Source organism: Mus pahari, chromosome 2, assembly GCF_900095145.1.
Source record: "Mus pahari chromosome 2, PAHARI_EIJ_v1.1, whole genome shotgun sequence".
In the NCBI taxonomy this organism is placed as follows: Eukaryota; Metazoa; Chordata; class Mammalia; order Rodentia; family Muridae; genus Mus; species Mus pahari.
In genome coordinates this window covers 774701-787579 of record NC_034591.1, presented here as the reverse complement: position 1 = coordinate 787579, position 12879 = coordinate 774701, and the positions used below count along the sequence as shown (strand labels likewise).

The following is a 12879-nucleotide window of genomic DNA, read 5'->3' as shown; positions in this document are numbered from 1 at the left end:
GGACATACCTGCTCAGCTTCAGTGTGACTCTGTGTGCCCTGTGATGCTCTGAAAGCATGTGGACATACCTGTTCAGCTTTGAGGGCATGAAGCTCTTGCTGGAGTTTTTCACTTTCACATGGATCAACTGTTGCATGAGATGGTTTTTGTGTTCTTGTTGGTAAAAGCAACTGTTCTCTCCCACTTTCTTTAAAGGGAATGTGATCTTCTATCATTGGTTTTGATTCTTCAGTCAAATCTTCACTGATTTTTGAAACAGATTCTCCAGAATCCCTGACCGTGCCCATCACAAGCCCAGCTTGATAAGAACTCATCTGCGCAGGGCAGACAGCTGCATTTTCTGTTCCATTAGGGTTAGTGAGGAGTTCAAGTTCTCCACATCTCAATAAAAGCTGTTCCTTCTCTTGCTTTAAGGCTCTAACCTCTGCACTTAGAGAATCGATCGTACCATGGGTCTGCTTTAGTTGTTCAGAAAGGCCAGAGACTTTCTCCGAGAGCTCCAACTTTTCTCGCTTGGTTACTTCCAGCTTCTCCATAAGCTCTGTTGTATCTTTTTCTACAACTTCACCGATTTCCAGTGGCTCAGAAGGGAAAATTCCAGAACTCTTCCCCTTTGGCACAGCTGGATTTCCTCTTTTCAAAAGGAGCTCTTCCTCCAGCGCTCTCAGCTTACTTTCATACTCCAACGCCTGCTTGGTCTGTGTGTCCTCTAGATCGTCTCTTATCTTGAGCAGACAAGTATACTCCCTCTGTAACTCTTGATAGTTAACTTCAAAGTTCTTTTCAGCAAACGCAAATGTATTCTTTTGCTTCTCAATCTCTTCATTTAGATGAAGGCATTGTTGTTGAAGGTCCTGGGTCTCCTTCCTCAGCATCTCTACTTCTTTTTGCCACCTCGAGTCTTCTGACTTGCTTGTGCTAGGATCTACCGCAATGAATCTTTCCTCTTGTTCCGAAGGAGTGTACATTTTCAACTTGTCTTCAAGGACTTTCTTCTCATCTTTGAGAATGCTGTTCTCTGCATCCAGCTGTGCACATTTTTCTTGAAGGTCATCTTCCTTCTCCTTCAGTTGTTTCTCCAATTGTTCAGTTTTAAGTTGTAACTCCTGGACTTCCTGTTCAAGGGTACCTTTTTCCTTTTCTTCTTGTCTGAGGATTTCAATCTCTTTTTGCAGTTCGTTGATTTGAAGAGTCATTTCTTCTGATTTTGAATTAACAAGGCATTCCTGTAAATCTCTTAGCTTTGAATTTTCCAGAATTAACTGATTCTGCTGGGTTATTAGGTTGTCTGTTTCACACTGCATACTCTCCATCTTCCTATTCATTTCATTTTGTAAGCCGTCTATCTGTTGCTTGTAGTGAATGCCCAAATTATTTTTAAGCTTTTCAATATTTATTCGGTGCTCCACTTCTAAATCTTCCTTTAGTTTAGACAGTTCTTCCTCATGACTGAAGAGGAGCTGTGTTCTCAGCCTCTCCAGCTCTGCTTCTTGGGATTCCGCCATTCTATCTAGCACAGCATTCTTTTCTTTTTCTAGCATTTCAAGTTTTATCTTATAATTTGTAATCTCGGCTTCATGCTTGACCTCGAGTTCCCTTCTGGATTCAGAGGCGGCCACGATCTCAGCTTTTAGATCTTCCACTGTGCTCAGGGACTTGTGCACCTCACTTAGCCTGTTCTCTTGCTCTGCGATTGTCTGTCTAGCTTTCTGAACTTGCTCTCTTAAAAACCTTACCTCTTCTAAGAGGTCTTTAGACTGACTCTGTAAAGCCGACTTTTCTCCTAGAACTACCCCAAGCTCTCCCTTGAGTTTTTCCTTTTGAGCATGAGTCTCCTGTAATCTTACATTGAGTTCATTTATGGCCGCATTCATTACATTTACTTGTTCTTTACTGACTGTAGCATTTGTATCTGACTTTAAGGTGTTCTCCATTTCTCTCTTATGTTGGGATCTGAGCTCCTGTATCTGAGACATGTGCTGTTTTATGAGCTCTTGTTTCATTTGCACTATTTGCTTCCCATACATCTCATCTAGCTCTGCTTGGAGATGGCTTAATTTCCATTGGGTTTCTTGTTCCATCCTTCGCAAGGTGTTGGTTTCCAACTGGCTATCTTTAAGGTTTCTCTTCTGGAGTTCTTCAACTGTCCTCATTAGCTCTTTGATTTCCTCTGAACACTTCCGCTCGTTTTGCTGAGAGTTGACCAGTTCTAGTTTCAGGCTTTTGATCTCCTGATCCTTTTGTGTAAGCTGTCCTTGTACCTCTGCTAGTAACTCATCAGCAGTTGTTACTTTATTCTTTAACTCAACAGTTTTCTTCTCTTCTTCTATTACTCTTGTATTCAACTCATCAATGATTGCCTGCTTTTCCTGTATTTCTTTTGTATTTAAGTTTTCTACTTTTCTGTCTCTTTCCTTCAAAGAGGGAAAAAAAAAAAAGAAAGCATAAGACCTTCTTAACTTAAATAATGCTTTTACATCATTCCACAAAAAGTAACTGCTGGGCCCAGGATACAACTTGTGTATGCAGCTACTGATGACAAACACGGCAACAGTTCTGACCTTCTTAGGAAGGCGAATGTGCTTAGCAGATGTGAGTACTGGGTTCTCCCAGCACTGCCAAAACAGAACGAAAGAAAGAAACCTCCCACTAGGCTGACAGGATGGCTCTGGTGACCTGAGGCCAACCTCCAGTCAAATAAGTAAATAATTCTAATAAGTTTAAAAACCTACTAAATCGGTGCTGAGTCATTATAGCTTCACTTTTTAAAAATTAACTGCTTAATATCCCAAATATTTAATATTTTGATAACTAATTATAATACTGTGTACTCTCTCAATTCAGAAAAAAAAAAGTTTAATGAGTTCAGGTTTCTGCCATTATCTGTAGTAATCTGAAGGAGTTCCAGGGACAAGGGCCATGCAATAAGACAAGGAAATCTCCTGTACATTTGTCTGTTCCTGTGCGTCTGCCCTAAGTTCACTGCTGAGCATCTATATGACATCTACATGAATATACTTGATGGCAGACTGTACAAAACTACAATTTCAGTTCCAACAGAAACTTGAAAACAGAAAAGACATATTTCCCCAGTTGCCATTTGGGGTCAATTATGTAACTCTGGATAACAGCTAAGGCCAGATGAACACAACAAGCATATTCATTATTACAATCACATCAAAGCAACAAGTTGAGCAGAAGCCTAGGCAGAGTTTGGATCTGTTATTTACTTATCTCTGTGAGTAAAGGCTTCAGATCCAAATACTAAACACGAAATAAAATCCACAGAACTGGTTAGAGATATCATAAGCTGGCGACTTATATTACAAATGTCCTTGGCAAACATAACTCAAAGGCATTCTGAATGAATGTAACACTTCCAAAGTCAAGACATGACAGAGGAAAACCATCTGACATCTGCTAGAGTGCTCCTCTCAAGGAAAAAGACCAAGGCCTTTGAGAACACTGTCCCTCTAGAAAAACCATACCCTGAGCCCAGTGTGTGTGTGTGTGTGTGTGTGTGTGTGTGTTTTCACAGTACTCCAAAGACAGAAGGAACACCCAACCATACTCAGTATAAATACAATAATTAAAAAACAAGCAGTGCTGGGAGCATGCGGTACACTGGACTAAAGAACTCCAGCACACAGATATAAACTTCACTCCAATGCGATGCACACACCAGCTCATCTCAGTCTAATGCCATGCCATCTGAGTGCCTGATAGCCTTCCATCCGCTCACTAATGAGCCTTCTAACTACTGTTTGTCTTTTTAAGGTCATTTGTCCATGGAAAGAAAATGAAATCCAATGGACCTGAAATATATAGTAACTCAAGATCATTACTTATCATTGCAAATTAATAATCTTATGTTTGAATTTTTAAGCAGTCTCTTGAACTTGGAACAACCTGAGTTTACATCTACCCTAGCTTAGAACTCAGTACCAAAAGTAAGTTTTCTGAGCCTAAAAAACAAAACAGGCTGTGCTTTCGATTCGCTATGTTATATAACACATGTGTTACATACAAAAACAGGCAGCGTGGTACAAGAGCTCTATCCTGCCTTCAGGCCACATGGACAGTTTAAATCCAAATTCTGGTATGAGTAGAGAGACCAACAACAAACCACTTTTGAGTTTTTATTTCTCATTCGAAAAAATAATAAAAGCAAGAGGCTTTCAGAACGGGCTGTTCTTAGAATTTCAGATTATAAACTATGTGATACATATTGCCATCCCTTGCCACAAAGAGCACTGATTTCCTAGCTATGTTTCCAAGAAATAGAGCATAATTTGTAGAATCAGTTGATTTAGATTTCCTAACTAAACCTACGAAATTTAATCTTGTTACAAAAATATTTTCAGAATTTTAGTATAGCAAAACCAGGAATACTTCAGATGGAAAAAGCAAGATATTTGAGTTATAAACTTAGGCTCTCCAAAGACTCCAGTTAACATATGCAGTTCGCCTGTAGGAGCATAATAGTGGGCCTTATTATCTTAACAGCTTTGCCTTAATTATAAAATTTTATAATTTATATGCATAAAAGAGAGAAATACGACTAAGAAAAGTGAGTTACAAAATTACTACACATGAGCTGGCTTCCTTACCATTTCAAATGCTCTTAATTTCTCTTGTAAAAAAGAAATCTGCGCTTGGAAGTCCTCCTCCTTTGTCTGATAATCTTGCAGCTGTTGCTGCTGAGTAAAGATCTGCCGTTTGGCCTGCAGTAAGTCTGTCGCCGTCCGACTAAGAGTGCTGTTTTGCAGAGTTTCATTAGCCTGTAACTGAAACAGAAAGAACCTTCAACATGCTCAATTCTGAAGTGACTAGTGATGAACAGACTTCTGCAGTATTGCTCCGCTGACCTCTGTTCTCTTCAGGGGGTTGAGATTTTAGCACACATGCTGTTGTGCCTGGACTGACTGAGCTGATAAATTATCTTTCATATGATCAATCAGAAAAAGCAGATTAAGTAAGAGACAGGAGTAAGAACTAAACACCAGGAGAAGTGGGACAGAAACATACTTCTAGACTCTGTAACTTTTCAGACTCTAGCTCCAATCCCTTCAGAGGCCTACCTGTACTTCTGCCCCTAAATTGTATCAGACTTCTGTCTATTTACATTAAATTCTTTGGCTTAAGATATTTCAACTTGTTTTGTATTACTTGCTGTCAAACTCTGATCAATGCAGTGAGATTCTGCCTTAGTCAGAGTTACCAGATCTAAATGATGAAACACCACTGCCAAAACAAGTTGGGGAGGAAAGGGTTTATCCGGCTCACACCTCCACTTCATAGTTCATCATCAAAGGAAGTCAGCAGAGTAGGAACCTGGAGACAGGCGGTGACACAGAGTCATGGAGAAGTGCTACCTGCTGACCTGCTCAGTCTGCTTTCTGTTAGAACCAGGATGATCCCCACAGGCATGACACCACCCACTCCAAGCTGGAACCTCCTCCACCAATCACTAATAACAAAAGTCCTTACAGCCCAATCTTATGAAGGCATTTTCTCAGCTCATGGTTCCTCCTTTCTGATAACTCTACTTGGGTCAAGTTGACCTCAGCTTGCACTCCCCAGGTGAACGAGAAGAGAATGGGAGGTGTAGGTCCAGTTCCCACCTAGAACCTAACGGAAACCACACCAGGACTGTGAAGGTACAGTGCAACTCCAGAGGAATCCCTACAAAATCTACTCGGTCTGCCTTAGTAAGATGCTGTACAACAGCAGGAAACCACTCACAAGATAGGAATTCAAATTCCTGCTTAATATAACAACCTAATTTTACCATTTTTCAGTACATTATAAGAAGCAAATGGCTTCTGAGTGAGCTCTGATTTGTTCTGCAAAGTGAAAAGGTATATAATTCATTAAAGACAACAATAAACTTTGTTGGATTAGTAATACTTACGTGCTGGAACTGAATCTGCAATTTTTGACTTTGTTCTGTCAACTCTAAAAATTCTATCATTGTGTCATCCTTTTCCCTTCTTGCTTGCTGCAAGTTAGCAGTGAGCTGAGTTATGATGCCGTCTCGTTGTTTAATGGCGGCTTCAAATTCTTGTAACTAAGAGAAACAGTGAACACTGGGTCAGCTTTTTGCCTTTTTTTTTTAACAGTCTTCTCTTTTTTTTTTATTGGATATTTTCTTTATTTACATTTCAAATGTTATCCCCTTTCCCAGTTCACCCCGCCCCCCGAAGCCCCCTCTCCTATCCCCCACCCCTGCTTCTATGAGTATGCTCCCTCCACCCACCCACTCCCTCTCACCTCCCCACCCTGGCATTCCCCTACACTGGGGCATCAAGCCTTCACAGGACCAAGAGCCTGTCCTCCCACTGATGCCCAACAAGGCCATCCTCTGCTCCATATGCAGCTGGAGACATATGTGTACTCTGGTTGGTGGTTTAGTCCCTGGGAGCTGTGGGGAGTTCTGGTTGGTTGATATTGTTCTTCCAATGGGGTTGCAAACCCCGTCAGCTCCTTCAGTCCTTTCTCAACTCCTCCACTGAGGACCCTGTGCTCAGTCCAGTGGTTGGCTGGGAGCATCCGCCTCTGTACTTGTCAGGCTCTGGCAGAGCCTCTCAGGACACAGCTGTATCAGACTCCTGTTGACTTGCTGACATTCCTAATAGGTTTAAGTCACACTTTTTGTGGTTTATACCTATTTTCTCTCAAGTGGATTACAGGGAAAAAAAAGTCTGTCTTAAGGGAATGATTTCACTCTAGCGACTTTATATGGTTAAGTTTTAAAAGTCCACATATTTCGGCTGTTTTTCTGTAATCTTCATTTTAAATAAGCGTTATTTATGCTATCTATATACAAGAACAAAAATTATGAAGTGACCTAAGTCGCCATTCCAAAGCTCTGTATTTAAAGAACACACATATACTCCCATTCCTGTCTCCTAGGAATGCGACCAACCAAAGCCACAGTGGGCACACCTGCTTCAGCCCCTCGGTCCCAAAGCTGGCTCTCATCTCTTCCAACTCCTGAGTCAACTCTTCAGTATCGTGGTGCTTCTCGGCCAACTCCTTTCCCACCATCTGAAGACAGGGCTGACTGGACTGAGCTTGTTCAGAGTAAGAGTCATCAAGTGAAAATTCTTCTTCCTAAATTAATCCAAGATTTTTTTAATAATTAAATCCTAGTGACACTCTTGAAGGACAGGGACAAACTTTAAAATTCCACAGCAAAATCTACTTTAAAACACTCCTAACTCCTGCAAGTTCATTAGAAAGCTGCTTTGTTATTAATGAGATTAACACCTTAACAACATAAACAGGATTTCTGCACTTTGTTACAACTGTCACAGAAAAAAGGAGATAAATGGTTTTGTACAATGTAAGTGGCACACAGGAAGAAGTGCATGCAGAGAAAGCTGTTAGTAAGCTGGGAGCCTTTTTACAGTGTAACACATTAGTATCATGAACAGTTTAAATACTGTACCCTTAAGGTATCTGTAGGCTTTCTTGGTTTCATCACAGAATTGCAGCCATTTATCTGTATAAAAACAATTTCCTGATATATTATGATCTTAAACTAAATGTAATCCATACCTGATAACAGTATTTTTGTGTTTTGTGGGATATGTGTGAGCTGGGTGGATGCAGTGTGTACTGCTGTTGTTTGAGACAAGGTTTCTCACTAAGCATGAGGACCACAAATCAAGCTCCACTTACTGGCCAGCTAACCCTGATCCTCCCATCCCTGCCTCCCCCGTGCAGGGACTGCAGATACACATTTCCAAGTGTTTTATGTGGGTGCTGTGGTACAGATCCAAGCTCGTGCTTGTGTGGCAAACACTTTACTGAGTCATTGTCCTATTCCAGTCTTTTTAGGACTAAGAAAGAAAGAAAAAAAAAAGCCTTACGGGCAAAATCGTATTTAGTGATAAACTTAAATAGAATTCAAGCACCTAAAAGACATGTAACAACTTTAAATGTATTCATTCCTCATACACCTGAGTGCCTACACTGCCCCTTCCTCCTTTCCCAGATCATACTGCTTCTCCATATGAAGGCTATGGGCTGCTACAGCCTTTGAGTATATATATGTGTGCCCAGAGCTCAGTGTTAGGTGTTTTTCTCCAGCACTCTGGAGTTCACTGATTCAGCTAGCCTGGCTGCCCCCAAAGCCCAGGAATCCTCCTGTCTTGGTCTCCCCAGTGCTGTGATTACACAAACAACCAACCACACCTAGAACCAAGCTGTGGAACGCATGCTTGTGCAGCAAGGCTTACAGACTGAGCATCTCCCCAGCCCCTACAAAGGAGTCCAGTCTTCTCTAAGAACAAAGGTTGCTTTGGTAGCCCAGCTAACAGGCTACTATAGTTGACAGGCACAGTGAAGCAGCCCCAGCAGAAGGCTCTCAAGTCTATTGTTCATCATCATGTTTTATGCTTTGTCTGCCACCAGATAGGCATGCTAAAAGCCAAAACCCAAGTGTTCAATCACAGAGATGTTTGCACCAGCCTAAAGAGTTTCTATGAAGGCTCTGGCACCACTCTTGACAGTGGTTCCCAAACTGTTTAGGATGTCAATCTTAGCCACAGCACTGCCTATCTTCACCAAAGTCATATAGGAAAAGCCTGCTAATATCTGACAGCAAATCCTGACCAAGGCATCAGAAGCAGTGGGGAGCAACTAGAGAAGGAAAGCTGCCTGTTGGGATAAGACACTAACGATGCTCTAACACAGAAACTGGCATCACATCAAGGTCTCCATCTCCTTCTGTGGAGGTGTGTGTCTGTCTCTCTGTCTCCCTCCCCCTCCCCTCCTCTCCCCTTCCCTTCCCTCCCTCCCTTCCTCCCCCCTCCCCTCTCTCTCGCCTCTGCCGCCCCCCCCCCCCCCCCCCCCCCCCCTCTCTCTCTCTCTCTCTCTCTCTCTCTCTCTCTCTCTCTCTCTCTCTCTCTCTCTCTCTCTCGTATACCAAAAGGGCTGAAAGTGCTAGAAAGCAGGATTGGCCTGACTTTACTAATGTGCAGCAACCTTCTTTATACTTCCTGACAACTTTGGTCTAAGGAGCACTTTATAAGCTACACATACGCCTGTGTTGTTTTTTAAGCTTTCTCTTGCCTGGCACAGGGTCTCTGACTCCTTTGTTTTCAGTCTAAAGTGTGTCAGCCAGTGAGATGTATTCTCACAGACAACAAATAATTGTATCTTGTTTGTTTTTTTCAGCCACCCCATTGTTTCTTTTAATAGGAAATTTGATACGACACTTAGTGCTATTATTGAGAAAACCTTGCTGCTTCTGGTAACTCTTTGTACTGTTTTCTGGTTCTGAGCTGTCTTTTGTTTCGGTTTTGGCTTTCCCCTCACACACATTAGGGGTTTGCTTATGTACAGAGTGAGACATGAGTGGCTTTTATCTACTTTTCCTCAGTTCATCTGCTCCTCCGAGGCTGACTCCGTCTGTGCTTCTGTGAGGTTCTCTTTCACCGTCCACGTGTGGGACTTTACATCACTAGTGTGGTTGACATGACTGACTTTAGTTTGTACTTATCTTAAAAAGTTCCAATTTCTCCTATTCTAAAAGACAACTTTTCTGGTACAGTATTTTTCAATGGTTTTAGAATTTGTGATTTTAAATCCATACTTACCACAGAGGAAATTTGACATAATGTTATTCAGATACCCATTTATTTATTCATTGTTGGTTATTTTCCTGGTCAGTCTACAAGTAAGAATATTCTTAGCTCTAAAATAAATTAAATTTGTTAAGTGCTACCCATATTATTATTATTATTATTATTATTATTATTATAAAATTGTGCTATGTTAGCTTAAGCATAAATAGTTCTCTTTACTATTAGCAACCACAACACATTGAATCTTATGAAATATACTAATTTGCTGACATATTTACAGTAAGAAACTGGTTGTCATGTTCTCTAACCCTGGACCAAGGAAACGGAGATGGTATTTAAAAGACTAGGACAAAAGGATACACACGCACCACAGCACATAAGTGATACTAATCACAAGGACATAAGGAGAACACATCACAGAGAGGTCACATCCACCTAACAGTTTCTTACCTAAAGCCACTGTCACAGCAGTAGTGCCAACAAACAAGTCCATATGGTTAACATAAATCTACACATTTGTGAAAAGCTTTACTCAGAATATTGGAAACTAACCATTTATGCTGTTGCTATTTTATTGTATTTACAGAAATGCAACAGAACATGCAAACCATACAAGAAACAAAGCACCAGCAATTAATAATTTTAGAGATATAAAATAACTATTTTTGCTTATACCATTTAAAATTATGACATGTTAATCTTACCTCAGAGCTACATTCATCTGCAGTGGTAGAAATTTCATTTTCAGGCTAAAATAAAAGGAAAAACAATTTGCAATTTTTACTATATTTTACAAGAAACAATTTTACCTATATTTTACTTTCAATAAGAAACTACTATTTGTAACATAATGAAAACTACATAAAATGCTACTAAAACCGTGTGAGATGCTACCAAAACCTAACAGAAATTATTCAGATCTTTAAAATTTCACTTATGAATTAATGTCTGAAAGGTAATTTTTCTCTATATAAAAAAAAAATCATGAGAACTATGTTATACATAGTACCTATCCTTCATAAGCAAAAAGCACCAAGGTTTGATTTCTTTAAATGTTATAACTCCTAAAGAAAACAGACTTACATGCTACCACCAATAGTCTCATTTCTTCAAAAGTATCATAAAATCTTGATGCTAAAAGTAATTCCCTGAAAACAAATAGCATCCCTTGTTACTATACTGACTTTACAACTTAAACGGCATTCATTCAAAACATCTGCTAGAGGAGTGGCTCAGCAGCTAAGAGCCCTTGGTGCTCTGCCAGGGAGAGGGTTCAGAGGCCGTGGGGCCTGTGACCAGTGGAACTCCACTCCAAAGGACCTGATGCTCTCTCCTGGCCTCCATGGGCATTGCGTGAATGAAGGCCAAGCACAAACCCCTACAGCCAAAATTCCCATGCTTATAAAATAGTAAAAATTAAACACTTTTACTTTATTCCAGTATTGGTCATAAGGACAGTGGCACTCAAGGCTTCCCTTAGTACAACAAACAAATAAATCCTATTTCTTCTTATTCCAAAAGCGCTTTTCCTGTCACACCCACCTGTGCGTGTGCGTGCGTGCATGTGCGTGTGTGCATGTGCGCACATGCATTCCCTAACCTGAAACTCAGAGAGTTTATAAATATTAACTATCACTGATTTATTCTTCATCTATTCCTATGGAATTATTATTTAACATTCAAGATCACAGTCCTGCAATGCCCTTCCTAAGTAGTGTAACTACTCACAGAAAAAGAAATAAGCTGAGCTCTACTCTAAAATTCTGTAACAAAGGTTCCTAACTCAAGAACCTTACTTACTACCTTGCTTACTTGCTTGCTTGCTTGACTGATTGATGTGTTGTTGTGTATGCATAAGTGATTGTATATCCATGTGTGACTTTTATGATGTGTAGCTGAGGGCTAGGAACGTAAATCCATGATAAAGTGTTGGTTGAGTATTCACAGGTCCCTGGATTTGAACCCCAGCATTGCAAAATAAATAATTAAACACATAAAACCACTCAATGATTCCCGAGTGGAAAGGAAGTTCCATTATCTGATAAAGTAGATCTACAAAAATCCCAAAATATACAACACTACACACACCAAGCAAAATACTTGGGGGAAACAGAATGTTCCCCTCCAAACAATTCAGTGCTGCCATTCTCAATGTTTCCTTTTGAAAACCACATTTATTTCCTTCGTGTGTACGTGCAGCACAGCATGGAGGTCACATGGCAACGTCACCCACATGGGTCCTGGGAACAGAACTCAGCTCATCAGGTTTGGCAAGCAAGTGACTTTTTATTTATTTATTCTTTTTAGTTTTTTTGTTTTTTTATTTTTATTTTTTTCTCTTTTTCTTTCAAGACAGGGTCTCACTATGTAGCTCGGCCTGTCCTAGAATCACTTTGCAAACCAGGCTGGCCTAGTTTGGAATAGACAGAACCTGCAACAGTGGACTAGGCAGATCATGGAATCATAAGTCAAATAAACACTTTGTCCACCTTATTTCTATCATGGTATTTATTACAATACTAGAAATGAAGGTAGGACATCCCACTGCAGCCTCCCAAGTGCTGAAGTCTCTGAGAGGTGCGACCAACCTCAGCTCCTCACTCTTCTTTTGCAACCATATTCCCGTACATCCAGACACATGATGACCAGATTTTATGAGGAATGTAACATGTCTCCACTGCCTACCTCGGTACTGAGCATTACTCTCTATCTACTCTAATCTTATTTCTATAGAAACGTGCTGTAGCATAAAATTCAGATAATATCTACCCTCCCAATACTCCTGAGCAACCTACCCCTCTATTTCTGGTCTTGGTTGGTGATCCAACCACCTACCAACCATTTTAATCTATTCTAACTCTCCCATTTCAGAAAGTTGTATCATTAAACAAGGGGATGATTCTTGGGAACTTAGGATTTATTGGACTCCTTCCATGGGGGTTGGGCCAGGTACAATTTTCAAACTTATCTCATCACTTTGGGATCCATATGAAATCAAATTTCCTGTTTCCAGGTTACACAGCACACCACTTTTTATCTTTGCAAATGTTTTTCTTTCTGTGTTGAGGTTGCTTCCCTCACTTTTCTTTCAGCTCTTGTTAACTCCCTCTCATATTTCAACTGTTCTAACCCTTCCGAACATACCCAAGTAACACACACAAGGCTGGCTTTGGCATGCCCTATACTCTTGAGAGCCAGGTACACTGCTGCTGCAGTGGTAGACTGGACAGAACCTGTAATGATGGACTGGACAGAACCTGCGATGTTGGACTGGATAGAGCCT

At 40.5% G+C, this 12879-nt stretch overlaps 1 protein-coding gene across 5 annotated transcripts in view; it reads right to left on the bottom strand.

The window, feature by feature from the left end:
• Window positions 1-12879, bottom strand: part of Akap9 (A-kinase anchoring protein 9) — a 146899-nt gene that overhangs the window by 112665 nt on the left and 21355 nt on the right. For 3 of the 5 annotated variants that reach the window (XM_029535100.1, XM_029535101.1, XM_029535104.1), the window contains exons 3-8: window positions 10301-10345; window positions 7454-7507; window positions 6949-7116; window positions 5915-6070; window positions 4611-4787; window positions 69-2414 (exon numbers count right to left, since the gene is read on the bottom strand). In XM_029535100.1, the coding sequence (XP_029390960.1) occupies window positions 69-2414; window positions 4611-4787; window positions 5915-6070; window positions 6949-7116; window positions 7454-7507; window positions 10301-10345 (2946 nt within the window). The remainder of the gene's footprint in view (window positions 1-68; window positions 2415-4610; window positions 4788-5914; window positions 6071-6948; window positions 7117-7453; window positions 7508-10300; window positions 10346-12879) is intronic. The other 2 variants (XM_029535102.1, XM_029535103.1) reach the window with 1 other exon arrangement.